Here is a 27,812-nt window from a genome sequence, read left to right on the forward strand (position 1 = left end):
TCGTCTCTGTTATGTCGCCATTGATACTCTCAATTCTTGTAGTGATAGTTGTTGTTTAAATTACCAAATGATATTTGTTTGCAATATCATGGGAACGATGAGATAGGAAAATGCAAAAGATTATTTGGTTCAGAACTTTCTAGTTAATGAAAAAGAAAATCCATCTATAGAAACCACCAAGCAAAAGATAATAATGTAAAAGAGAATGATACATACTATCGAGGCATACATTTCATATTTTGTGTGACTAATTAATATAAACAATATATGTATATTTAATTTTTCAGCTTTAAACACCACAATGTATCTGCACAAGGACTTCTATCAATTTGGTCTCATTTGCTAAAATATGCAACTAAGAACACCAAATTGTCCCCCTCTATGTGATGCAAGGGCGGTGTTTATATGCAAGAAGTAGCGGGCATTATGCTACCATATCTTGCAAATCACAATCATTTAGAGGCTACCATATCTTACGAATCACAGTCATTTAGGTTGTAAAAGTCTCCAATGGATGAAATGTATCTCTTAAATTATAGGCCTCTAATGGTTAAACATGGTGGAAATCAATATGAATATATGCATAATTTGCATCAATTTAATTGGAGCAATAGCATGTAAGACCATTGCCTATCTAATGTTAATCTATTCACTGGACACAAACATGACCAAACCATCTTTTCCTCAAAAATCTCCATTACCAATCTGAACCTCTCTCCTCTAATCTCAATCATCCATGGCTAAACTCATGAATACCCTAAATGTGCTCGTTTTTTTTCTTCAATCATGAGTATGTTGAGTGATTTCTTTCTTCATTCCTAAGTGGGGACATGTATGATTCGATTTGGATCAGTATGGTTAATCTTCAAGATCTTAAAATCGAAATTGAACCAATCACATGGAATAATCGGTTCAGACCGGTCCGAAAAGATCGATTTAGTTGGGTTTGATTTATCAAGTTGTGATTATTGGACTTCTATCAAGTAGGTGGCGTCTGAAATATGTTAAATAGATTGCTATTTATTTTAAATTCTAACTATGCTAAATATACAGCTTATGGGATATGCTAAATGGGCATCTCATGAATGGAATAAATATGATAGGATTATAATCTTCTTTGAGAAAATATGATAGCTTATGATTTATCATTTATTTATATATATAATAGGTTAATTTGATTTAAATTTAATTTTTTAAAATTAAAATTAAAATTATTTTTTTTTTATTTTTAAAATTTTAAAATTAAAATTAAATTAAATTAAATCTGAAAAAAATCTGATTCAAATTAGATTCACATTAGCCATTCGTATTGGTTTGTGATTTGACCGATCTGATTGCACACCCAATTCCTGAGGATCCCTAAAGAATTAAAAACATATTGATATTACCCAAAGAAAAAAATGGAAGCATATTGCAAGTTAACCAAACGCTAGCATCCAAATTTCCAACTCACTGCACTTTCTGTCAGTCACAAGTTAAGGTGGGCCTACCCCTACCCGGTGGTAAGTACTCGGCAAGATTTTGTAACTCAGTCATTGCCGTCATAGTTTTATTCGCCAAAGTAATTCCACCGGACAGTGGACAGCAGGGTTATATATATATAAATATTTAAGGCTCCCTTTGCTTCACGCTCGGGGCTTCTCCCTACTCCGGATCTCTGGTCCTTTGGAGGCGGGCGGGCGGGCGAGATATAGAGAGATATGAAGGAGATGGTGGTAGGATCTGAGGTAGGGCGGAGGGGGACGCCGCCGCCGCCGCCACCGCAGGCGCTGCTAGAGAGGCTCAAGGACTACGGCCAGGAGGACGCCTTCGCCCTCTGGGACGAGCTCTCACAGGAGGAGCGCGACCTCCTTGTCAAGGACATTGAGGTCGGTCCCCCTCCCGTCCTCCAATTTCCCTCGTTCCACGGTTCTCGATCTCTTTCAGCTAGATCTAGTCTCATCCATTCTCCATTGTACCGTTTAACGAATTTAATCTCAGAAAAATGGTTCTTTTGGGATTTTTCCTGTTAAATTTGGAGGGATTTTTTTGCTCAACTAGGGTCCTGTTTTATCTAATTTTGTTCCTTTTTTCAAAGGAGTATAGACTTCTTTTCCCCATTTGCACTGTAGCTTTTTGGTAATTAACTTTGCAGAATAAAACATAAAAATGAGAATTTTTTTTTTCCCTCGTTTTGTTTGGATCTGCATCGGTTCTGTTTGACTTGTTTCTGATAAGTTTTTAAATATTTGGATAATAATGGAATTTAGTGAAAAGAAAAGAATTATGATCGGAAAGTTTATATTTTAGATATTTTTGGAAATTGCTGACCTGTAATATGTGAAATGCTTAATTCTCGTAACACGTTAATAACAGAGCTTAGATCTTCCGAGGGTTGATCGAATCATTCGATGTTCTCTTGGATCACAAGGTGAGCTGTTTCACTTTCTTGAATTTGTTCATACGAAGGTCTTCTTTTATAAATGTCATGTTTAAGTCCTTTTCCTTCGATTTGCTTTCGGAAAAACGTAGGCCATCCTTTGCCTGCGATTGAGCCGGTCCCAGAAGGTAGTGTCTCGACAGTGGAAGAGAGGACCCCTGAAGAAAGAGAGAGGTGGTGGAAGCGGGGGCTGAAGGCCATTGCAGAAGGGAAGTTAGCTGTTGTCCTTCTGTCTGGCGGACAGGTACTCTGTTAGTTTTGTTGAACTTATTTTCTACAGCGGTAATATTTTTTTGTTCTTCCCTCCAACCCAAAATGTCAAAGTGTTGCTAGACGTACTTTATGCCTCCATATGTATCAGTTGTTTGTGCTCAGTGCCTACCTTTGGTACCAGTCCACCTTGATTGGAAGTTCACTTGTTGTCACATAATTATATTTGGCGTTGATCAATACCATGACATGCGTCCCTACAAACAAATTTGATTTAATATTGGTACATATCTTTGTTTTATTATGCCTACTAAATTATTGTTTGTTATTCTTTATATGTATGTAGTCCAAGTCAATGTATACCATGTGCAGATTCTTCCTCTTTTCTCTAACTATTTTATCATTATTCCATTGACCTCTTCTCCAATTTGATAGCATGGTTTATAGTTTTGATTCCGCAATTTGCACATCATATCTATGTATAATAATGAGTACAATAGTGATTTTCCTTCAATCATTTATTTAACATCTTTCCTGCAGTGATTTCCACACTTTAATTTGTATGTAGTATGGCCTTTATGCCATATCATTGCTTAGAGTAGGCTGATGTTAAAATTGATGGTAAAATATATATTGTTCTTAATTTTAGTTTAGGTTGGAAGTTATCTAAGATTTGAAATTATTTTGGAGTTTCACAAAAGTTATGGTAGTCATTCAACCCAATTCACATGGGTGTTTCCTCAACCTGAAAGAAGAATAAGAGAGGGAAGAAGCAAAGAGAAGATTTTTTTTTTTCAATTTTTCAAATTAGAACAACATAGTTTATTTTTGAAATCCTTAATTATCTCTTGAGAAGTTCTTTCCTTCAATTGAGGCAAGACTCTTATTTACTCACTTCCTTTGTAACTAAACAAAAGTAAAGTTTGATATCATCCCTTAATGGAAGAAGAAAGGAAAAGGGAGGATAATTTTTTTTTTTTTGGCCCATTAGAAGTGGTTTATCGTGGTTGATTGCCTAGAAAAGCTGCCTCTTTTCCTCTGGTGCAAGCCACCCTTATTTTCTGATTCTTGTTTTCCTATTCCTTTCCTTGCGCAGCCACTCATAACAAAACTCTTAAACAACATCAACTTCAAATATATCTGTTCTCCTTTTTCTTTTTTGGAGTAAGGCGATGGAACACCTGATGTGTTACTTGACATATCCCGATTTTCTGAATCTTTGAACTACAAGAATCCTAATATAATTGCTTCCATACAATAAGAACATAAATGTCACAGCCAGTTGAAGAAAACTTATGCTCATGTCATAACATTAAGGAGTTAAATAATAAGTAGGTTGATATTGCACAACCTAGACATTTAGTTCATACTGCTTTGTATTAGCATTGTTGAAAATTCAACTGTCTCCAAAAAAGGACTGCCAGATGCCAACTTGTGAGCCAACTTTAGAAGAAAACTTCTTTTTTGGAGTGCCACCTAGTGTTGTGCCATGGGATGCCATCTCGAGTTGTGAAAAATTGTCAGCACTCTACAACTCCCAAATGGAACTGTCTAGGTAACAAATCACATGAAAACTCCATGGTAGTGATTAACCTTAACAGATTTGTGAAGTATTCCTTGTTCGGCATTTTTTCGAAGTAATCTTTCTTTCTTTGGCATCCCCATCTTTCGTGAAATGCGTGCCTCTATTTTTCTTCTCCAAACAGGCCAGTTTGTAAATTGTCTTTTTATGTGCATGCACATAGTTCACATCTACACATGCTTCATACAGCATTTCTGCAGTTTATTTGGATCCCATGCCAAATATCTCATTGGATGCACAAAAGTATTAAATTTGTTTGGCTGCACTGTTGCATGTTAGTGCTGTTTATCCAAATTCTAACAGGCATGAAAATTTATAGCACTTATCTCATAAATCCCTATCAGGTGTTGCATGCGGATACTGCAAAAACCAAAGACGCTATTCCCATACCTTTCGTGCACATGCCCAAACACAATCTGTATCATAGGTCTCCAAATCCAATACCATGTCTCGCTTTAACAAATACAGGGTGACATAGTAAAGAAAAAACAGAAAAAAAAAAAACTTAAATGCGTATCCACTCTTGCAGTAGTTAATTCTCATTTCACATACATTGTGTTGCACTCAGTCTTATTTTTCAGATGCCCAGATTTTTGGACAACATATTTCAGACATTGCCTTCCTTGACATAGAACAACTTTACTAATGTAACTTGCTCACTATAGCTATATCTGGATCAATTGGCCCCAGCTAATGTCAAGATGGTGTCTTAAACTTAACAGATTCATCTCCCTTAAGATTTAGGTTGTTCCAAAATTGTGAGCCAAAAGCTTTGTAAACTAGCATTATATTGTTAGTAATTTTTATTACCTGTAATATGTTTGGTATTCATGCATATGCACTTTTATATCTCTTTAAATGTAATTGTTTGATTGTGTTAGTAAATTCTTTTCCATGTAATTTCATCTTTGCTGATTCAATTTTAGTGCATAATTATTTCTTTTTATTTTTTATAGATTGTTCATAATCAAATGGATATTGTTTTTATGGTTTTTATATGCTAAATGATGCAGGGAACTCGTCTTGGAAGTTCAGATCCCAAGGGATGCTTTAGTAAGTTGTTGAGCCACCCATGCTATTTGATTTGCTATTTAGTTTCTTCCAATTATTGTTAGTTTTGTCAATATTGCAGTCTTATTTTGGTCAAAAGGTACCGTTTAGGGCTGAAAACTGTTTGGTTTTAAATGATTTTTTCAAACTGAACTAACATTTCGGTTTAAGAGGTTCCTAAAATCAAATATTCGACTAAACACAATCGGTTGCTTTGGTTTGGTTTTATATCGGTTCGGTATGTTCATGTAGCATTTCCAAGTATTTGAATGGTTTGAATGGTTTTTCGGTTTAAGCGGGTTGGTTGATTTGGTTTGAACAGAATCGAATATCTATGACAATTGCTTTTGTTTGGGTAGGTTCACTTGTACGAACAAACACTATAGGGGCATCTTCTAATTTATGTATGATTTGCACCATAGAAAATATAATGATTATATTTGAAATGAGCTGTCTTACAGAGAACAATGACAGCCTTTTTTCTTTCTTAATCCTCTTTCACGTAGAAGGAAAAAATATTCAACCAGTTCCTTCAATTAAAACTTTGTTGTTTGAGCTGATCATGGTAGATAGAACCAAAATGATTTGCACAAGAAATGTCCATCATGGGGACTCAGTGTCATGTCTCTGACCAATGGTTTTCTGCAATCTGTTTGATGACATCTTCCGGTTGTCCATGATAAGCCTTTTCTGTCCATATGTCAATTATTAGTTTCTGATTAAAGAGTGATGACTACCAAATCAACCATCCAACTTTTTTGGCTTCAAGAATACCCAAGTTGATATCCATTGATTGTGAAGATCCCTCGAAGGAGCATAAATAGAGAAACTATCGGGTGTCAGGGATAAGACCCTTGCTGTGGAAGTGAATATTGCAGTAAAAAATATTATCATAGATGATTTTTAGATAGTTATAGAAAGCTTAGAAAATTAAGACTGCTTTGATTTTGATTGAATTTATCCGTGTGAAATGATATATATCTATGCAATCTAAAACTTTCTGATATAGTGGAGTTCTATATGAGGTTGATTAGGAGTCCTACTTTGCATATTTTGAGATAACATTGTCTGAGATTATGACTTCTGAGATATCTATAACAGAACTCTGTGTAAGGTCACTAGCAATGCATGTTTAATGGAGTATTTTGAGTAAATTGTTTCTTCATGCAGATTCTACATATATTCATCAAATCTTCTTCCCCTTGCCTTTATTTTTCTTCTTCTCTTAGCTGCTTGCCAAGCTTCATGTGCAACAATGCTCGGTCTTTTCTATTGTGAAAAGTCCCTTTCCATTCTTATTAATGTCTTTTTATCTTCTTTGTTGTTAATCATCTCCAATCCTCTATCAGATCTAATTACATTCTACTTCTATAAGTAATCAACTATTTTACCTCATCCCCTCCTAGGATTAATTTTGGATTAGCAACTTCAATCTTATAATTACCACTTAACTTTTTGTATGTTGAAATTTAATTTTGAGAAAATTTCTCTTTAATGCATTAAATAAATATTTGGCTGTAAACAGCAATTCTCTTGAACTTCTTGCACACTATTTACATGATAACATTGAAAATGTGCCCAATAAACAGAAAATACATTACATGCAGTAGCAGACTGGTGATATGACAGGGATAAGTTTTTCCTTAACTTCTGTGGATTCACCATAAGTAGCAACCTGTTTTGTGACAGCAAAATCTCATACTTGGCAGTTGCAATGGACATGAATGCTTCAATAGGAAGGAGTAATTAGCGAATGGTTGTGGTTTCACCAACTGGTGAAATGTCGTGTTGCCCTTCAACACTACATTTTTTATCTCTTTGTTTGGATTACTGAATCCACCCGTACTTTTGGTTGATGTACTTCCCTCCTTCCCCCTTCTCTCTCTTGTTGCTCGCTCACACATGCACGCAAAATCATTCTAGAGAGAGAATCAACAGGAGTGATTTTTATAGTCGACACTTGGGAGTGTTTTCATGGAAATGATCCTCACTGCCTCCTGCAATTATCTAGTCTTGCAGGGTTTTGGTAGATATTTTCAGTTCAGCTATCTCAACTGGCATCACTTCTTTACTTTCTTGTGATTAGGAACTGCTTCCCTTTGTTGGGGGTTTGGAGTTGGTGTCTCAGTGATCAACTTAGTGGATATTATATGCAGTCTCGGAAACCTGTGGTTGACTAATGCTCCTTCAGCTTTGTTATAATTTCACACAGATACTTTTGCAGGATCTTGGTTATTATGTTTCTAGAATTCCAAGTTTTGTTACCACATGTTGTAATTATATAACAATTAATATGTGCCAAATTACTTACGCTTATTATGTTCTTTTGCTTTAGATATTGGCCTCCCATCAGGAAAGTCACTTTTTCAGCTTCAAGCTGAGAGAATTTTGTGCGTCCAAAGGCTTGCAGCTCAGTCCACTGATGGTAAGAAGCATCTGCTTGGACTTTTGTTTTACCACAATCAGTATGTCTTCTTAACCTTTTAGCTGTGCTACGAGCAGGCTCAGCAGGTACCGTCCCAATCCACTGGTACATAATGACCAGCCCATTTACTGATGAAGCTACACGCAAGTTTTTTGAAAGCCATAAGTATTTTGGTTTGGAAGCTGATCAGGTAAAATTATTAACACATCCTTGGAGTTTGGAATTTGGTTTTTCTGACTGACAATTATTTTTTGATGCAGGTCACCTTTTTCCAACAAGGTACTCTTCCCTGTGTTTCTGGAGATGGCAGATTTATTATGGAGACTCCATACAAGGTATGTTCTGGCTTTTACTTCTTGTACTTTTTTTAAAGTCTGGATTTTGTTGTTTGAAACTCAAGTTAAGATTGTCTGCTTCTTTTCTAACAATAGAGCTTTGCTTTGACAACTAGTCATTGTTTCTCTTGTTGGCACAATTGCAAACTGGATGCTCATGCGGGCTTCATTCTTTATATACCCATCAATACTACTCAATCCACAGTGAAACAGGCTTGTTTACTTTTTTTAAAGTCTGGATTTTGTTGTTTGAAACTCAAGTTAAGATTGTCTGCTTCTTTTCTAACAATAGAGCTTTGCTTTGACAACTAGTCATTGTTTTCTCTTGTTGGCACAATTGCAAACTGGATGCTCATGTGGGCTTCATTCTTTATATACCCATCAATACTAGTCAATCCACAGTGAAACAGGCTTGTTTCTGTAATACAAGTGCATAACACAGGTAGCCCATTATACTATGCCCATAAGCTCTTGGACTGGAGAACACTAGGGATATTTATAGCATTGACCAGCACTTCAATCTTTGATCCAAAGCCCCTACAAATGATTTCTCTCGTGGCCTTCTGAATGTTCTCAATATTATTATAAAATTAATATAAATTCAAAATTATATTCATATAAACTTTTTTGCTAGATCCTCCTATCTAGAGTTTAGCGAATTTAACTTGTTTTGAATTCCTCCAGTATAAAAACCTGATTGCTGGCTTCTCCAGGAGTTCTACAATAGATCAATTTGCTTATTGGTTATTGGATATATGAATTTAGATTTGAAAATATTTGTATTCCTTGTCGGAAGTATGTAATGTTGGATGCCTTTCATATTTCACCCTGCATAATTGATCTTGATTTCATCAATATGACAGTTTCTGATTGCTACTAGTGTGGTTAGATTCACTGCATCTTTAGTTTTATTTGTTGATTTTTGGATATTTTATGGGCTTTGAATGTTAACTTATAATGTTTCAAACCCTTGATATTCTTTCACTAGGATCATTAGTAATTGACTTCTGTCATTCTCATGTTTCATTATCTTGAATCTCATGGCATAAAAAGATATTATTTCACCAGAAAAATCATAACAACCTTATTTTGTAAAGCCAGGTGGCAAGGGCTCCTGATGGAAATGGAGGACTATATGCTGGTACGGTTTTTGGTTGAACTTAATGATATCTGATTGACAATTCTCTCATTCTGCATTAACTATTTTCCTTCATTTGGTTTTTAATATTCTTTCTCAGCTCTAAGGTCCTCAAGATTACTGGAAGATATGGCTATGAGAGGTGTGAAATACGTGGATGTCTATGGAGTTGATAATGCTCTGGTGAGATCTGCTCGTGCTGAAAAATTCTAGCGAACTGTTCTCCTATACAGTATACTAATTTATCCCCTGAGGGCAGGTCCGTGTTGCAGATCCAGCATTCTTGGGATACTTTATTGATAAAGGTGTAACTGCTGCAGCAAAAGTTGTTCGCAAGGTAAAAAACAATATGAATGATAAAAGTGTTACTTGTTGAAAGACTTCTCTTGACATTAGCCTTGCACTGCAGTTGCAATTTGAGTTGATCTTGAACTTCCCTACCATCATTTCAATTATTAAAGCAGCTGTTTGAGCACCGTACTAGATTATTTTTGACATGCTCTTTTACTGTTACTTTTATGTTATGACGTCCGAAGTCCAAATATTAAATGAATTGATCTAAAATTACCATATAAAATTCTCCATGCTACATAGCCATGTGTCACTACTGCTTGCATATATTTAGAGTTTATTGGTATTTCCAACCCTCTATTGAAGCTACTATAACAGGATACAGTTTAGAACACTTTATTTAGAAAGAGGAGAGAAGAAACCCATAATACTTTGCTTCTGATAGGAATATTTACTAATATGAGAAAAGTATGTCAAGCTTATATTAATAGTACGTTTATATAAACTCATACTATGTAGGCCTTGATCCCAAAAGTCTTATCTGTGGTGCATTCATTAGGTGAGCCATTTGTGAAGACATGTTACCATGCGCTGATATTTGTATTGAAGTTAAATATTTTTCTACAGCTATGGATTGATCACTTTGTGCCAAAAGGTTATTTTGCATCTGTGCCGAAATATATCCTACTTTCATTATCTTGTTTAAATTGCCTTCTTGTCTCTACTTTAAAGTTTTCGTAGAATAAGTCTCTCTATACTCTATATCACCTTTTTATGTTAAGAATCTACTTTCCAATTTGGACTTAAATTCAGGCTTATCCACAAGAGAAGGTTGGGGTCTTTGTCCAGCGGGGTAGAGGTGGACCTCTTACTGTGATGGAATATAGTGAAATGGATCCATCAATGGCTTCTGAGATCAATCAGACCACTGGACGCCTTCGCTTTTGTTGGAGTAATGTAAGCTACCATGCACTTTAGTTACCTAATCTCTCAGCTTAAAGCTTGTATTTGTGGACTGCCTACATATTGAAAGTTTCTGGGATAAACTATTGAAAGCATATATATGTCAAATGGATTTAATTTTGTTTGCTTTAACATCTATCTTATAGAATTGCGTATTATCAATTAGATTGCAAATAAAACATTGGTAAGGCTAAATTCGCCATAACAAGCTAATAAAATAATTTTCTTGATGATTTTCAATACGTGACACTTCCTTGTGACATTATTTTCAGAGTTTTCTCAGAGTTTCACCAGATTCAGTGTTACCTGGTAAAATTATGATTACGTTGATGGTTTTGCATCAAAACTGTTTCATTGATTCTGCATATTTGTTCTTCTGGGAAAAATTTAAACTTTCCTAGTTATCAGCAAACATACTGAACATAACGTTGATCAAAAATCTTGGTCACATATCCTATCTCAACTATTTAGTATCTGTTATAGGATTCATCTTTTTTTCAATAAAATTATCACAGTAACAAAGTGTAGTATTTCAAGACATTTACTCATGACATCTTCTTTGCTATTTTCTTTTTGTCTCTTTCTTTTATGGTCTGAGGGCACTTGCCATGCCGAACATAACATCGTAAACGATATAAGTCTAATGATTGTGAAATTCATGCATCAGAATATAAATGAATCATAACATAGTATTTTTATCAGTTACAGGGGTTAGTGATGGCCCAAAGGCCTATAAATTGTCAATTGTTTTTGAATGTGTTTATTTCACATGAAGTATTCAACTAGCTGCTTGATAGACACGTGATGATGATTTTCACAAGGGGCAAAGGTGCAATGTTAATGAGGACCTGGTGAATTTGAATGATTATTAGTGATGCTATGATTCACTGTTTCATAGAAATCTGTTAGTCGTTAAATGAACAAGCAATTAACCATTATGTGCTATGCTTCATCCTGAAAACCAAGCAATTCATAATGTTGATAGCACTGCATTTCATAACCAAGCAGACACCAGCAAAGTTGCAACCTGTGTCAAAGAGAGGGCATTGAAGCTGAATAACCTGTTCATTAGGCAAGCTGCTGCCAAGTGAAATTCATTATTTGAATGAGAGGGACTATAGTTACTGTTCTTCCATATGTAGTGTGATGCGTAGTCGTTGATAGCACCAAAAATAACTCTATTCACTACGTAGGTAGGATGAGTCGAGATCGTATCCTCAGGGACCTTGGGCTAAGTTGAGATTGCAAGATGAAAGAAAGAAACGTTGTTTTTGATTTAGAAAATAAATTATCTTAAAATTGAGGTAATTAGAAAATAAAGAGCTCGGGAGTTTTGAATTACTTTGCACTAGCAGATTATTAGTGATGCTATGATTCACTGTTTCATAGAAATCTGTTAGTCGTTAAATGAACAAGCAATTAACCATTATGTGCTATGCTTCATCCTGAAAACCAAGCAATTCATAATGTTGATAGCACTGCATTTCATAACCAAGCAGACACCAGCAAAGTTGCAACCCGTGTCAAAGAGAGGGCATTGAAGCTGAATAACCTGTTCATTAGGCAAGCTGCTGCCAAGTGAAATTCATTATTTGAATGAGAGGGACTATAGTTACTGTTCTTCCATATGTAGTGTGATGCGTAGTCGTTGATAGCACCAAAAATAACTCTATTCACTACGTAGGTAGGATGAGTCGAGATCGTATCCTCAGGGACCTTGGGCTAAGTTGAGATTGCAAGATGAAAGAAAGAAACGTTGTTTTTGATTTAGAAAATAAATTATCTTAAAATTGAGGTAATTAGAAAATAAAGAGCTCGGGAGTTTTGAATTACTTTGCACTAGCAGAGTTGTATCTCTTTTTTTTTTAATTAAATGGATGCGATTAATCTTAGGAAAAATACCTGTCTTTCCTCGGCACGCTCCGTACCTGTAGATCACGGCGCATCTCCGGAAAGTATTAGGTAAATAACTCTTCTTTCCTCGGCACGCCCCGTATCCGTAGATCACGGCGCGTCTCCGGAAAGTAAAAGTTGTTCCTAATATTAATCTAACAAGAAAGTATAAATAAAAACATATAAAGGAGAGCAAATAAAGAACTCATGACAATTTAAATAAAAAGCATAATCTTTATTGCATATAAAGAAATACAGGAAAGTTTAGAACAATAAACCATCTCTGTGTCGTTACAAAATTTCTTCTCCACTCCCGAGACTGCTAACCTAGCTGCTCATGAAGTAGTCTCTTTCTATTCCTCTATGCAAGGCTCTAGAAGAATTTCTGGGCTCCCCCTCTAATGGGAGTACAAAAGCTTTTTTATAGGTATTAGGAGGGAGGAGTTTTACATGATTTTCCGATGTGGGACTAAAGAAAATACAAATCTTTCCTTTCAAAATATTTCTAAATATTAATTTTTTTTCTTTAATAAGTATCTGTTCGACCGCCATCAAAAATTCCTTGCGAACCCGTCTGCCGCGCGCCCATACCCGCGTGATGCCGCATCCACGCCGCGTCCACGCCTCACGCGTCCATCCTGCGTCCACGCGCCGCGTCCACCCCGCGTCCACGCACGTCCCGCGTCCGTCCCACGTCCGCGCCCGTCCCGCGTCCGCGCGTTCATGCGCGGGCGTTCACGCGCGTGCGTTCACGCGCGCCCAGATCCTTTCTTTTTTTTGAATTCACGTGAAACCTGCTTTTTATATTCCAAAAAGAAACAAAAGTTTCTTCACAATGACATCTATATTCTTTTGGATTCCTTGCATAGTATCTTCATTTTCTATAATACCGAATGCGTCTTTCTTTTATTTTAATTTTATTTTAAGTCCAATTTTCTTCAAATTTGAGTCTTTTTGATCTATGAATCGGACTCTTTGTTTCGGCGATCACCTTTCCTGTAAAACATAGAAAGAAACATCAAATTCTTAATAAATAAGATAAATTAAATATAATTTTTTAATTTAAAATACTTAAATTAAGTGTTTATCACACCCCCCAACTTGAATTTTGCTCGTCCTCGAGTAAAATAGATATATCAGCATTGTGTACCGACTTGATTTTGAATAAAAAGTTAGGTTAGGCATCTCAAAAGGTAGGTGATACTTGGTCAGACCATTAAAGAGATATTTCATTGGATTATCAATTTGACCCAATTAGTGGCTGAGTATTAACTAAAGAAATTTCAAGAGCTTTTCTTTCTCCAACTCTCCACTTTACTCTTTAAATCCTTTAACTTAATGGGAAAGAGGTTTATTATCTTCTTGCAATTTAGTCCCCTTTTTTTTTTTTTTTTTTTTTTTTTTAACATTGCCTACCTTTTTACGCGAACCACAACGCTTACTTACGCGAAAGGGCCCGGTTACTCAGTAGGAAACCAATGTTGTTTTTCTTTTTTTTTTTTTTTTTTTTTAAGTAAATTTTAAGGAGAATTTTTTTTTTTTTTTGCATACCTCGACCTTTCCATCCAATTTCTCATGAAGCAGATTCTTTATTGAGATCAGTAAGAAGAGGTTTGTAGAATCACTCCTAAAATTTGGTCTAGTCTAAATCCTACCATTCATTGGGTTTTCTTAATAATTTATTCCTCAGTATCTCTAAAATTATCTTGATCATTAATCATTCATTGTTTAGGATGTCTAATTGACTCTTAATCAAAATAAAGTTTGGACACACAAAACTAATTATTTCTGACCATACTCGAGGATTTGATTAATTTCCTCCCCCCCAACTTAATCTACATTGTCCTCAATGAAGTAAGAAAGCAAAGAAAATAAAAGGAGAGAGTGCACCTGGGATAATTTTGCTTCGGAAGTTGAAGATAGCTTCATTGATTAATAGGCTCTTGTTCTAAATTCCTGCAGCTGCGAAAAAAATAAAATAAAATAAAAATAAAAATCAAATCGTTGGGTTGCCTCCCAACAAGCGCTAAGTTTTATGTCTTCAGCCAGACTGAATTGAGTCTTATGGCGGTTTTGGATCCACTAAATCAACAGATTCAATTAATTCTCCATCACTAATTTCATCTATGTAAGGTTTCAATCGCTGACCGTTCACTTTAAAAGTGTTCCCCTGTTTAGGATTTTTGAGTTCTATAGCTCCATGAGGAAATACCTGAGTTACAATGAAAGGTCCGTCCCAATGTGAGCGAAGTTTTCCAGGAAACAGACGCAACCTAGAATTGAAGAGCCAAACTTTTTGATTGGGCTCGAACGTTTTTCGTGCAATAAATTTATCATGGTATGCTTTAGTTCGAGCCTTATAAATTTTGACACTCTCATACGCTTTATTGCATAGCTCTTCAAGTTTATTTAATTGGAGTCTCCTATTGGAACCTGCATTTTTCATATCAAAGTTAAATTGCCTTATGGCCCAAAATGCGCGATGTTCCAATTCCACCGGCAAATGACAAGCTTTTCCGAATACAAGTCGATAGGGAGACATTCCTATGGGTGTTTTAAAAGCAGTACGGTAAGCCCATAATGCATCGTCTAAGCGAAGAGACCAATCCTTTCTATCGGGCCTAATCGTCTTTTCTAGGATATGTTTAATCTCCCTATTTGACACCTCTACCTGACCATTAGTTTGGGGGTGATATGGTGTGGCCACTTTGTGTGAAATATTATATTTTTTCATAAGTGCTTCAAAATATTTATTCGTAAAATGAGTCCCCCCATCACTAATGATCACCCTTGGGAAGCCAAATCGACTAATGATGTTTCGTTGGATAAAACTAATTACAATTTTATTATCATTAGTCCGTGTAGCTATTGACTCCACCCATTTTGATACGTAATCAACTGCCACCAGAATATATTCAAATCCAAATGAGGCTGGAAAAGGTCCCATGAAATCAATCCCCCAAACATCGAAAATTTCTACTACTAAAATGGGGGTCAGCGGCATCATATCCTTCTTGGATAAATTTTCTGTTTGCTGACATCGCAGACAACTTCGGCCAAATTCATGTGCATCCTTGAAAAGCGTTGGCCAATAAAATCCACTCTGCAGTACTTTTGCTGCAGTTTTTCTTCCACTAAAATGTCCCCCACATGCCGAAGAATGGCAAAAAGTGAGAATGCTTTGGAATTCACTCTCGGGGACACAACGGTGAATAACTTGGTCAGGACAGTATTTGAATAGTTCAGGTTCTTCCCAGAAATAATGTTTAATTTGCGAGAAAAATCGATCCTTTTCTTGTTTTGTCCAGTGAGAAGGTACTTGTCTTGTTGACAAGTAATTGACAATATGGGCAAACCATGGAGGACGGCTAGAGGAGATTGCGAAAAGTTGTTCGTCAGGAAATTTTTCTTTGACCTCATCTATGCCTATCGTGTGTTCAACTAAGATCCTGGAGATGTGATCAGCTACCACATTCTCAGAACCCTTCTTATCTCGGATTTTCAGATCAAATTCTTGTAAAAGAAGGATCCATCTGATCAAACGCGGTTTAGTATCTTTCTTTGAGAGGAGATGTTTCAGAGCCGCATGATCAGAGTAAACTAGAACCTTAGACCCTAACAGATATGAGCGAAATTTTTCAAGGGCGAACACTACTGCTAGCAACTCTTTTTCTGTTGTGGTGTAGTTTAATTGGGCATCGGAAAGAGTCTTGCTAGCATAATAGATCACATGTGGCTCCTTATTGATTTTTTGGCCTAAGACGGCACCTATTGCAAAGTCAGAGGCATCACACATAATCTCAAATGGAATGGACCAGTCAGGGGGTTTTATTATGGGTGCTGTTGTCAGGGCTGTTTGTAATGTGTTGAACGCTTTCAAACAGTCTTCATCAAAGACAAATGGTGTATCCTTGGCCAACAGATTGCACAAGGGTCTTGAAATCTTGCTAAAGTCTTTGATGAAGCGTCTATAAAATCCGGCATGACCTAAGAAAGATCGTATTTGTCGGACCGAAGTAGGGGGTGGTAGTTTTGAAATAACCTCAACTTTGGCTTTATCTACCTCGATCCCTTTTTCAGAAATAATATGTCCTAATACAATTCCTTTCCGCACCATGAAATGGCTCTTTTCCCAACTTAGGACAAGATTTGTCTCCATACACCGTTTAAGAACTTTGGAAAGATTATGGAGACAATCCTCAAAGGTGGTTCCAAACACAGAAAAATCATCCATAAAAACTTCAAGACATTTATCCACCATATCCGAAAAAATAGCCAGTATGCACCGTTGAAATGTAGCGGGTGCATTGCAAAGCCCGAATGGCATACGCCGAAAAGCGAAAGTGCCATAGGGGCAAGTGAAGGTAGTTTTTTCTTGATCATCTGGAAATACAGGTACTTGATTGTACCCTGAATAACCATCAAGAAAACAGTAGAAACTTTGTCCTGCTAACCGTTCTAGGATTTGGTCGATGAAGGGCAATGGAAAATGATCCTTTCTAGTAACGGCATTCAGTTTTTTATAATCTATGCATACTCGCCATCCAGATGATATGCGAGTTGGAAGTAGTTCACCTTCTTCGTTCTCCACCACAGTAATACCAGATTTCTTAGGTACTACTTGAGTGGGACTGACCCATTTACTATCGGATATGGGGTAGATGATTCCAGCATCTAACCACTTTACCACCTCTTTCTTTACTACTTCACGCATGTTTGGGTTCAATCTCCTCTGCATATCTCGATGGGGTTTGGCATGTTCCTCAAAATGAATATGGTGCATGCAAATGGAGGGGTCAATTCTTTTTAAATCGGCAATGGACCAACCGATAGCCTCTTTATGTTCCTTCAGAATACCAACCAATTGTGCTTCCTGATTAGGGGTCAAGTCTGATGCAATGATTGCCGGGAGGTTGTCATTGAGTCCTAGAAATACATACTTAAGCGTAGCAGGAAGAGGTTTCAATTCTAACGTAGGTGGTGATTCTAAAGATGGGACTATTGGTGTACTGGCTAATGTGGGCAATGGCTCATACTTGATTGTCCATGGAGGAGTGATTTTATCATGTAGTGTATCTAACAAGATGTTAACTTCTTTTATATATTCCTCAAAGTCACACACTCCAAAGTGAGCCAAGCAAGTATCTAAGGGGTCTGGTGCTAGAATTATGGGTGTTGCATCTTCTATAATATCTTCTAGTGTATCTACTTCGAAGCAACTATCCATTGATGGTCCTTGGGAAGCACCAAACACATTCAGTCTTAGTTTCTTATTCCCAAACGATACGTCCATGACTCCTGTCCTACAATTAATGCATGCATTTGCCGTAGCTAGGAAGGGTCGTCCTAAGATAATGGGAATTTGTCTGGGGTTGCCACTTAATTCCATATCGAGAACCAGAAAATCAACTGGAAAGTAAAACTCATCTACCTTGACCAAGACATCCTCAAGCATTCCACGTGGTTCCTTAATTGATCTGTCGGCTAACTGCAGTGTGACTGATGTGGGTTTCAATTCTCCAAATTCAAAAAGTTCATACACCGAACTAGGTAAAAGATTCACACTTGCCCCTAAATCCAGAAGAGCTTTTTCAATGTGATAATCTCCTATAACACAGGAAATAATGGGGGCTCCTGGGTCCTTAAGCTTTGGAGGAGTGGCATGCTGGAAGACAGAACTAGCCTGTTCAGTGAGACGTACTTTCTTTGGGATTTGTGATCTAGATTTACGTTTTTGGGTGCACAAATCCTTCAAAAATTTGGCATAAGCAGGGACCTGTTTGATTGCATCTAGAAGGGGAAGATTAATTTGGACTTGCTTAAACAATTCCAACATCTCATCAAGTTTTCCTCCCTTCTTATCTGCAGGAATAGGGGCTTTCAGGGCATCCGAAAATGGGGCTTTAGACAAGTAAGATGATTCCGGTGCAGTTGGTTCCTTCTCTATTTTCAGGTCCTCCTTGTTCTTGGGTGATTTGGATTCGGTTAGAGGTTTAGGGTCGGTCTCATTGGTTTTACTAGTGTGTTCAATGACCTTCCCACTTCTCAGAGTCATGATTGATTTGACATGTTCAGAAAAAGCTTCTGGGGTATTAGAACTCTCTTGGGTTGCTCTCGGGTTGGTTAGGTAATTTTTCTCCTTCCCTCCTACTGAATGCAGTTGCTAGTTGACCTATTTGGGTCTCTAGCTTAGCAATGGATTGTGTGTGGGAGTTAAGGGTCTGAGTGTTGACTTTTAATCGTTCTAGTGCTTTCAGGACTTTTTCCTCAAAAGCTGAGTTGTGACCAGTAGTAGACGGTTGAGGAACATTTTGAAATTGATGGTATGGTCCATGCCTATATGTTGGGTCTTGATATTGAGGTCGAGGTGTGGCAGGACCAACCACTGATTGTCGTCTCCAGGAAAAATTTGGATGGTTTCTCCAGCCGAGGTTATAAGTGTTCGAATATGGATCGTTTCCTGGTCTGCGAGCTTGTTGGACTTGAGCTTGCTGAACCTGCTCGTGCACAAACTCAGAAAATTGAGGTGCGGTTGGGCATTCACTAACAAAATGGTTCGGACTTGCACACAATGCACAAACTTCTTGGATTGGGTTAGGTGGAATCGGGGATTGTCCAGTATTTAGAAGACGATCTAATTTTTGGGACAGTTCATCTACCTTTTGATGGATATCTATGGTATTTCCTACTTCATATATTCCACCTCTTTTTGGGTTTAACATGGGTTTATCTCTAATAGAGGCAGACATATGATGTAATGAATTTTCACTTAAAATTTCAAACAGTTGCCATGCCTCATCCTCACTTTTCAGCATGAATGTCCCACCGCATGATGCATTGACCATTTGTCGATGTCTTTCAGAGAGTCCATCATAAAAACATTAGATTAACTGCCACTTGGATACAGCATGGTGGGGACATTTTCTAATAAGGTCCTTTAATCTCTCCCATGTTTCATGAAACATTTCTCCATCTAATTGGGAAAAACTGGTTATGGCTTTCCTTATTTGATTAGTTTTTCCTATGGGAAAATATTTCTTGAGAAACTCTCCTTGCGGTTGGTCCCAGGTTGATATAGTCATGGAATCAAAAGTATGTAGCCAGTATTTGGCTTTGTCCTTAAGTGAAAAAGGGAATAATTTTAACCTAAGAGCATCATCGGAGAAGTTGTGAATTTTGACAGTTGAGCATATCTCAAGAAATTCTTCAAGATGTTTATAAGGGTCCTCATTACTAAGTCCATAAAATGAAGGTAACATTTGGATTATACTGGACTTAATTTCATATTGAGTGGCCTCCACAGGGGGCACTTGAATACAAGGAGAGTAGGTATATGTGGAAGGAGTAAAGTACTCCTTCAATTGCTTGGGTGGATCATTCTCCTGATTTCGGTCCATATTTTTACGTCTATTGGCTCTAAAGGTTCTTTCTATTTCTGGATCAAAAGGTTGGATTTCTGGTCGTAACGATCTACGGCCAAGCATACACCTTACAATTATACTGTAGAGCAAACACAGAAAATTTTTCTTTTTATAATATATATTTTTATAATATAGTGAGAAAAGAATGAAGAAAATCTAAAGAGAAGAACCTAAGAATCTTAAATCTATGAAAAGGGAGAAATTAGTTAATGTTTAGATGTTAATTGCAATCAACTTAAACAATCATAGACTCTCTATCCTAAGGTTAACTTAGATCTAAACAGCTCCTAACTTTCAAGACCGCCTTTGAGCACTCCAAGCTCTAGACTGACTAACTGACTCGGCCAGGTAAGCGTAAGATGTGGGAGGTTCCCTGCTCGTTGCTTTCCTTAGACACCAACTAAGTTGGCCAGGTCAGTCAACGGAACCAATTGAAAACCACTTTCTTTAACCACTTGCCTTAGACACCGAGCAATTAACCAATCCGTACTTGGTTCAACTCTAGAGCTTTCTTATCCTATTGAGCTCGAAATTCCTAGGGCTGACGTCTAGTTGATTTTAAATTAAGGTCTAGGTTATGCAAATGCAAGGGAGTGATTTGTGGGCCAAGGAAGGGTGATCAAATCTCCACCTTATCTGGTTAATGGGTTATTGCCCTTAAGATTAATTATGGAGATGCAATGCAAATAAACAAGGTGTCCAATCAAGTTAGAAATTTTTATATTTGAGGTTACGCTATTTTAGTTAAGTGTTATGAAATGTCAGTGGCTTTTTTTTTTTAATTTATAGTTTTATCTTTTTATATATATTTTTTTAATTTTTTTTTTTGCAAGAAAATAAATTTAAGTGATTAAGTCTAAAAAGCAATAAATTACTAGGCTATAAAAAGTAGCAAATTATTCTAAGCAGCAAAATTCCTAAGTAGTAAATTAGTTATGCAAGGTAATTCTGTAATTATGCAAATAAGATTATCTAGCTAGAAAGCACTGAAAAAAAATTTTAAAACGAGAAATAAAAACTGAAAAGTATATATATATATATTTAAAAAAAAAATTTTTTTTCAATTTTTTAATTCAACCATGCCAAGATCCCCGGCAACGGCGCCAAAATTTGATGCGTAGTCGTTGATAGCATCAAAAATAACTCTATTCACTACGTAGGTAGGATGAGTCGAGATCGTATCCTCAGGGACCTTGGGCTAAGTTGAGATTGCAAGATGAAAGAAAGAAACGTTGTTTTTGATTTAGAAAATAAATTATCTTAAAATTGAGGTAATTAGAAAATAAAGAGCTCGGGAGTTTTGAATTACTTTGCACTAGCAGAGTTGTATCTCTTTTTTTTTTAATTAAATGGATGCGATTAATCTTAGGAAAAATACCTGTCTTTTCTCGGCACGCTCCGTACCCGTAGATCACGGCGCATCTCCGGAAAGTATTAGGTAAATAACTCTTCTTTCCTCGGCACGCCCCGTATCCGTAGATCACGGCGCGTCTCCGAAAAGTAAAAGTTGTTCCTAATATTAATCTAACAAGAAAGTATAAATAAAAACATATAAAGGAGAGCAAATAAAGAACTCATGACAATTTAAATAAAAAGCATAATCTTTATTGCATATAAAGAAATACAGGAAAGTTTAGAACAATAAACCATCTCTGTGTCGTTACAAAATTTCTTCTCCACTCCCGAGACTGCTAGCCTAGCTGCTCATGAAGTAGTCTCTTTCTATTCCTCTATGCAAGGCTCTAGAAGAATTTCTGGGCTCCCCCTCTAATGGGAGTACAAAAGCCTTTTTATAGGTATTAGGAGGGAGGAGTTTTACATGATTTTCCGATGTGGGACTAAAGAAAATACAAATATTTTCTTTCAAAATATTTCTAAATATTAATTTTTTTTCTTTAATAAGCATCTGTTCGACCGCCATCAAAAATTCCTTGCGAACCCGTCTGCCGCGCGCCCACACCCGCGTGATGCCGCATCCACGCCGCGTCCACGCCTCAGGCGTCCGTCCTGCGTCCACGCGCCGCGTCCAGCCCGCGTCCACGCACGTCCCGCGTCCGTCCCGCGTCGGCGCCCGTCCCGCGTCCGCGTGTTCATGCGCGGGCGTTCACGCGCGCCCAGATGCTTTCTTTTTTTTGAATTCACGTGAAACTTGCTTTTTATATTCCAAAAAGAAACAAAAGTTTCTTCACAATGACATCTATATCCTTTTGGATTCCTTGCATAGTATCTTCATTTTCTATAATACCGAATGCGTCTTTCTTTTATTTTAATTTTATTTTAAGTCCAATTTTCTTCAAACTTGAGTCTTTTTGATCTATGAATCGGACTCTTTGTATCGACAATCACCTTTCCTGTAAAACATAGAAAGAAACATCAAATTCTTAATAAATAAGATAAATTAAATATAATTTTTTAATTTAAAATACTTAAATTAAGTGTTTATCATAGTGGAACCTTGAAGGGTGGAAAAGAAACTTCTAGCTCAAGTCAGTAGGATCGTTACACCAATCAATTACATTGGCTTTTGAACGTAAACATGACTGCAAAACCGGGGAGAAAAAATAAAAAAAACTTTGATATTAATGAATGTGCAGGAGACTGACATAGTCAGACAGCATAGTTGACAAACTAAGCTTACCATGCCAAATTGCAAGTGTTGTGCATACTGTTGAGTCTAGCCTTATAGGTTATTAGGGTTTAAGAAGCAGCCACTAGCTGTGATATGATCCTGGTGTGACTCACCATGAATAGTTATAGGGTTGTCAATGACAAATGTTCGAATATAACAAAATTAATCAGCTTAGTTCATTTTGACAATTAGTATCTTAGAAAAGGAATTTCAGTCTTGGTGCATAAGAAGTAACAGGGGGCATGAGGTCCTTTGTCAATGGCAAAACTGCTTGTCCAAATTAGCTATAATATCTATGACAGTCTTCTTCTTAACATAAAGTGGAATAGAAATATCATCAGGATAGTGGCTTTCAAGAACATAATTAGAAACTGAAGATAACTGTTTATGAAGCTATCATCAAGACTAGCACCACAGAAGCGCCATTACCCACATAAGGACTTTCTCTGAATCCATGATAGCTTTATGCAGGTGGTGACACCATGAAGTGGACGCTGAAGACTATATGAGACTACATGTAAATTTTTGTAGTCTGCACCATGAAATAAGGCCTTATTCACATTTGTCAAAATGAGGCTTTCCATGAAGTGCTACCCCAGCAATTAGAACATGAACTATGCCATCTGCTGCCCAAAGCAAATATTAGTAGATTTGATTCCGCACTCTTCATGGAGGCCATTAGCAATACAAATCTTGTTCTGCCAGTTAAGAGACTAAAGCTCCTCAACCATGGTTTATATATCACTATGGATGATGAGCTGCCTTTCTATTACAGGTGTAGGGCTCTCATTGTGTATAAGTGGCTTAAAGCAAGGAACAAATCATTGAAAGCAAGAATACTATCATGTATCTCACCTTGTCCCTATGAATCATAGTACATCGGTTTGCTGCATAATTATATAGAGTGATATTGCCAATACTAATATGATACTTGACCCCCTTGTATGTAGAATGTTTTTCATTCTAATGGGGCCTTGTAGTTGTACCTCTTTTGCAAAATAGTAAGTTTGCATCAATATTTTCTAACTCGCAAGCTGGACATTTAAGGCCTGTTTGGATGAGTGGATAAGTTATTCATCGATATGTTCGACAAAGATCCGTATTTTCCTTTTAAGGTGGGGAAGGAGGGCAGAATTAGATCTGCTAGGGGAAGATAGATGATTACCAAATCCCTGATTTCAGGGATAAGGAAATCCACCAGAAAAGTGATTTCTGTTATAACTAAGAAGCTGGGATTGTGGGTTCGGTGGACTCCTGCCTAACTTCTTTTTCTTCATTATAAACAGCAAACTTTCACTTTGTCACAAGATGTATCACCTGATTGGAATTTTATGGAGATCCTTCACCATGCATGCTTCAAGACCTTGTTTTTTTCAAGTTCCTTTATCAGTAATCATCAAAATTGGCTAAAAATCTTATGACTATATTTTGTCGAACATAGTGGTGGAGACAGATAAAGCAAATATATATCAAGGTTTTTGTGTTATTTTCAGTTTCATCTCAAACCATAAGTAACATCAATCTATTTTAATGATCTATATTGGCACTACTGTTATCTGTTAATAGGATTCTACACTGGCAAATTGCAAAGACACAAGGTGTCACAATAAAAACCAAACATTCTCTTCATGTTTCTTTGTATAATATAAATCATGTGGCTAACTACTTGTGTTCTCATTCTTAATATATTATTATGTTCATCTAAGTCTCTTACATGCTGTAATAGCCTCATTGGTCTAAATGGTGTACTAATCTATCTAATCCATCAATTTCACGCATTCCAGAATAACTTGTGAGGGTATTTTCAATTAGCAAGCCTGAGGTAACCTTCTAGTCCTTTTCTAGGATTTAAGGACAATACATTAATTGGGTACGACTGCTTGAATACTAGGACATTGTTGCTTTCTTTGTTCCTTTCCTAATGCAGGTAAGGAACCCTGTGGGAATCCCTAGCCCATTCACGATCAAAGTAGCACAGTGGAAATAGACCTAGAAGAGAAATTAAAGTAGAACATTGAACTAGAAGCTAGAAATAGAACTACAAGCAAGAAAAATTAAAACTAGGAGAGGAATAAGAAATAGAAGGCCTCATAGTTTCCCTTCTTGCTGGAATTTCAGCTTTGCACCTCAAGTCTTCACAAGGTCTCAACAGAAGATTCTCAGCCTCTCACTAGCATCTCCTGCTGAACCATAGCCTTGCCCTACGTGCTTTCAAGTGGCCTATCAGCACAAGCATTTGAGAAAAATCATAAAAGAAATTTCATTAATTGAATTGGTTGATTGTACAATGAAAGGTTTTTATTTTTAAGCCAATAGTTTTTTTTCCTAATTTCCACTAGATATAAATTACCGAAAAGAAAATAAAAAGATAAATATCAAAAAAATACTAGAAAAGAATTTACCAAGTCCCATTGGACTTTTACATGATCTAACATGAGTTTCTAAAAGAAAGAAGCAAGAAAATTTGGGTAAAAATAAAAAGAAAAATCATTCTTAAATTAGTATGGCCTGGAATGGTAATTTCATAAATATCTGGATTCATCTGCATGGACACATCTTCTATAAATCGGCCATATCTCCATCATCCAAACTCTGTTTTAGGCAATTCAAAGGAGATATTGGGAGTAATTTCATCTGAATTGTAATCATGCTAATACTAGTGAAAGCTTCTTTTGGACTGATATGCATAAAGTTGCTCTCTTCATGTGGATTAACTTAATCTTCAAAAAAAAATTTCCCCATTAGATATTTGTGAGTCAGGTCTCACCTTGTATCCTTCCGTAGAGTCATACTAGAGGTCAGATGGCTGGCCAGAATGTGTTCCACTCTGTTAGTGGATCATAGCATGAATATCAAGGAATCTGTTTTCAGGTTTATTTAAACACAGTTTTTGGTGTGGTCATGCTATCCTCTTGAGCTTCAACAATCTTCCATCACATATGTTACCTTGAGAAGACCTCTTTCTGCATATATTTGAACCCTGCTTGCTTTTAGTTTTGCACTGGGTTTGAATATGTGGCAATGGCAAGTATGGTATCCTTCTCTCAGATTGTTACCTCCATTCAATGATTGCCACCCCCATTAGCTAGATTAAAGAGTTCAGTTTCTTTGTTTCATAGGATAATATTGTTCAGTCTCATGAGTTATCATCAAAAAACTTGTTTCTTTTTTCATGAGGAGAATCATATGTCAAATGTTCATTAAAAAATCATATTATTATTATTATTATTATTTGTGTTTAATATTGTATGAATGCTTAAATCTAATGAAGATTTCTTGAAGCTGTTTGTTTGATTCAGCTATCTTTTTGCTGATACTGAGAATTAAATCATTGCTGTATTTAGACCTGAGAATGCCAATGATTACATGATTCAGGTCCCAGTGAGACGTCCTGTGGGACACCGAGACGGGTACCATTCCATGTGTTGGAACAGGCCATCTCGCTAGCATCCTAGCATCCCGATTGGGATGCCTCTCAAGTATCGGGACGTCCTCTGTCCCAAGTGTCGGGATGGGGTAGGATGGCGACACACCCCGTTCCATGGGAAAACCGGGACCGCCTCGTCCCATAGGATTTAAAACCTTATATTTGTTCTAGGACTTGCTTTTGGAACCCATGGTTGTTCTTCTAGCTATGCCCTATGAAAAAATAGGGATACAAAAAGGAATAGAAAAGATCTGTCATATAGCTCAGCAAGCTTGTGCCTTGTATGTCTGAAGAGCCTGTTTTGATCAATATGACTGCCAAGACAAGTTAATCATATTAGTTAATTCACTTTATTTCAGGTGCGCCATGAAAAAAATTGTAATCTAAGCATCATGGTTGGATTACAATTTTTTCAATGATCTACGCCAAGTAAAAAGTTTATTACTAAAAGATTTGAATTGTTGATGTCAGAGTAAAAAGTTGTGAGTGCAGAATCATAGTTTGTGAGATTTTTGGTGTCATCATCTACTAATCATCTCTTTGATGGTAGCCTTTTTTTTTAGAAAAATATTATAATTTGTCTTAATCTGCATAGTTGGATTTCATTGTTACCTCTCATCTTGCTCTTATTTCTCACTCTGGAGAATGAAACTGTATTTACACTTACATCTTCCACATGTATTTTAGATATGCTTACATATGTTCACGCTGGATTTTCTAAATCAAGTTGCAAATGGCCTTGAGAAAGACAGCATGTTAGTAATCCTTCATATTCTCCCTTCACCTGGTTAATTCCACCTTAATCTATCGACTCATATTTTTTATATTGCATTAATCATTTTTCTATTATGCTTATCATTTTCATCTATGCTGTGCTTCATATTATATTTGTATCCTGCATTTTCACCTGTCTAATCAGATTCATTTAGAAACTTTGAATAAATGAGCATTAATTACCTTTAGTTTACAAAGTTTTTGTGAATGGTTATGTTGTAAGATTGAACTATATGCTTTGTGTATCTTTAATTTGCATTGAATATATTTTATTTCTGGTTATGATAAAACTATTTTTCCAATCTGTGTATGCACTAAGATTTATATTTCTTGAAACTTCTACTTGTAAAATCTATAAATTCACATTCCAGTCTGGATTTGGTGTTGTGAACATGTACATGATAACTGGTCTAGCCAATGTATAATGCAATATTTAGTTAACAGCGGGCTAGTGTCACCCAATTCAACAATGGTTAACAATTAAGAGTAACTATGAATGAAACTGCAGATTAATTACCTACAAATACAAGGCAGCAAATAAGGTGTGGGATAAGAGGAGAAACCAGATCACCCATATGAGTCATGATATGAGATCTCTATTATCATATTAGATCACTGGCCAGTTGGACATAAGGGGTCTGGCTAATAATGGAAAAATGGTCAGAGTAAATCTAAAACCAATATAACATATCAAGTCCGCTATGCATGGCATTAGAAGCGAAGTCCTAACACTATGGTTGTCTGGTTTGGGGATAAGAAAAAGCGGAATAGGAACAGCTGTGCCTATTGTATGGTTAATCTACAAGTTATCCCCCTCCCAGTCTTTTTTCCCTTTTGGCAACAATCTTTGGAAGAACTCTAGGCTGAGGGTGTTTTTGTCCATCAAGAAGAGGTGTCAGACATAGGTGAGAACCATGCTAGGAGTAGCTTATGACAGCTTTTCCTCAGAATATTTATGCTTGGCAGAAGCAGGTTTGACCATAATTATTATTCCTTGGGTTTGCCTTTCTTTTAAAGCTGTTTGGCAGGCATAAATCCTATTCTTGTGTGTGATTTATTGCCAAACCAAATGCTGCATAACTGAGCTATAGTAAAGAGACGCCCACCATATCCTCTTATACCAAATTTATTTAAAATTGTCTGCCTCAATATATCATTTTGTACAACAGCTAATCTACATCAAAGTCAGGTGCTGCACACAAAGGACCAAGCTCGCCATACCACTATGTACCATGCTGTATCGGGCAAACCATGC

General features: G+C 36.6%; 1 protein-coding gene and 1 non-coding gene across 3 annotated transcripts in view; both read left to right on the plus strand.

Moving 5' to 3' along the window:
* The first annotated feature begins 1,610 nt into the window (after positions 1-1,610).
* Positions 1,611-27,812, plus strand: part of LOC105059886 (UDP-N-acetylglucosamine diphosphorylase 2) — a 30,892-nt gene continuing 4,690 nt past the window's right edge. For both annotated transcript variants that reach the window (XM_010943380.4, XM_029260403.2), the window contains exons 1-12: positions 1,611-1,868; positions 2,356-2,410; positions 2,512-2,663; positions 5,225-5,264; positions 7,597-7,686; positions 7,764-7,876; positions 7,947-8,021; positions 9,123-9,162; positions 9,260-9,342; positions 9,419-9,496; positions 10,264-10,407; positions 26,471-26,538. In XM_010943380.4, the coding sequence (XP_010941682.1) occupies positions 1,701-1,868; positions 2,356-2,410; positions 2,512-2,663; positions 5,225-5,264; positions 7,597-7,686; positions 7,764-7,876; positions 7,947-8,021; positions 9,123-9,162; positions 9,260-9,342; positions 9,419-9,496; positions 10,264-10,407; positions 26,471-26,538 (1,106 nt within the window). In that variant the 5' untranslated portion in view covers positions 1,611-1,700. The remainder of the gene's footprint in view (positions 1,869-2,355; positions 2,411-2,511; positions 2,664-5,224; positions 5,265-7,596; positions 7,687-7,763; positions 7,877-7,946; positions 8,022-9,122; positions 9,163-9,259; positions 9,343-9,418; positions 9,497-10,263; positions 10,408-26,470; positions 26,539-27,812) is intronic.
* Positions 19,211-19,316, plus strand: LOC140852325 (small nucleolar RNA R71). The gene has a single exon (XR_012135227.1). It is a non-coding gene; the product is annotated as a small nucleolar RNA R71 (small nucleolar RNA).

This window comes from Elaeis guineensis, chromosome 10 (assembly GCF_000442705.2).
Source record: "Elaeis guineensis isolate ETL-2024a chromosome 10, EG11, whole genome shotgun sequence".
NCBI classification, from domain to species: domain Eukaryota; kingdom Viridiplantae; phylum Streptophyta; class Magnoliopsida; order Arecales; family Arecaceae; genus Elaeis; species Elaeis guineensis.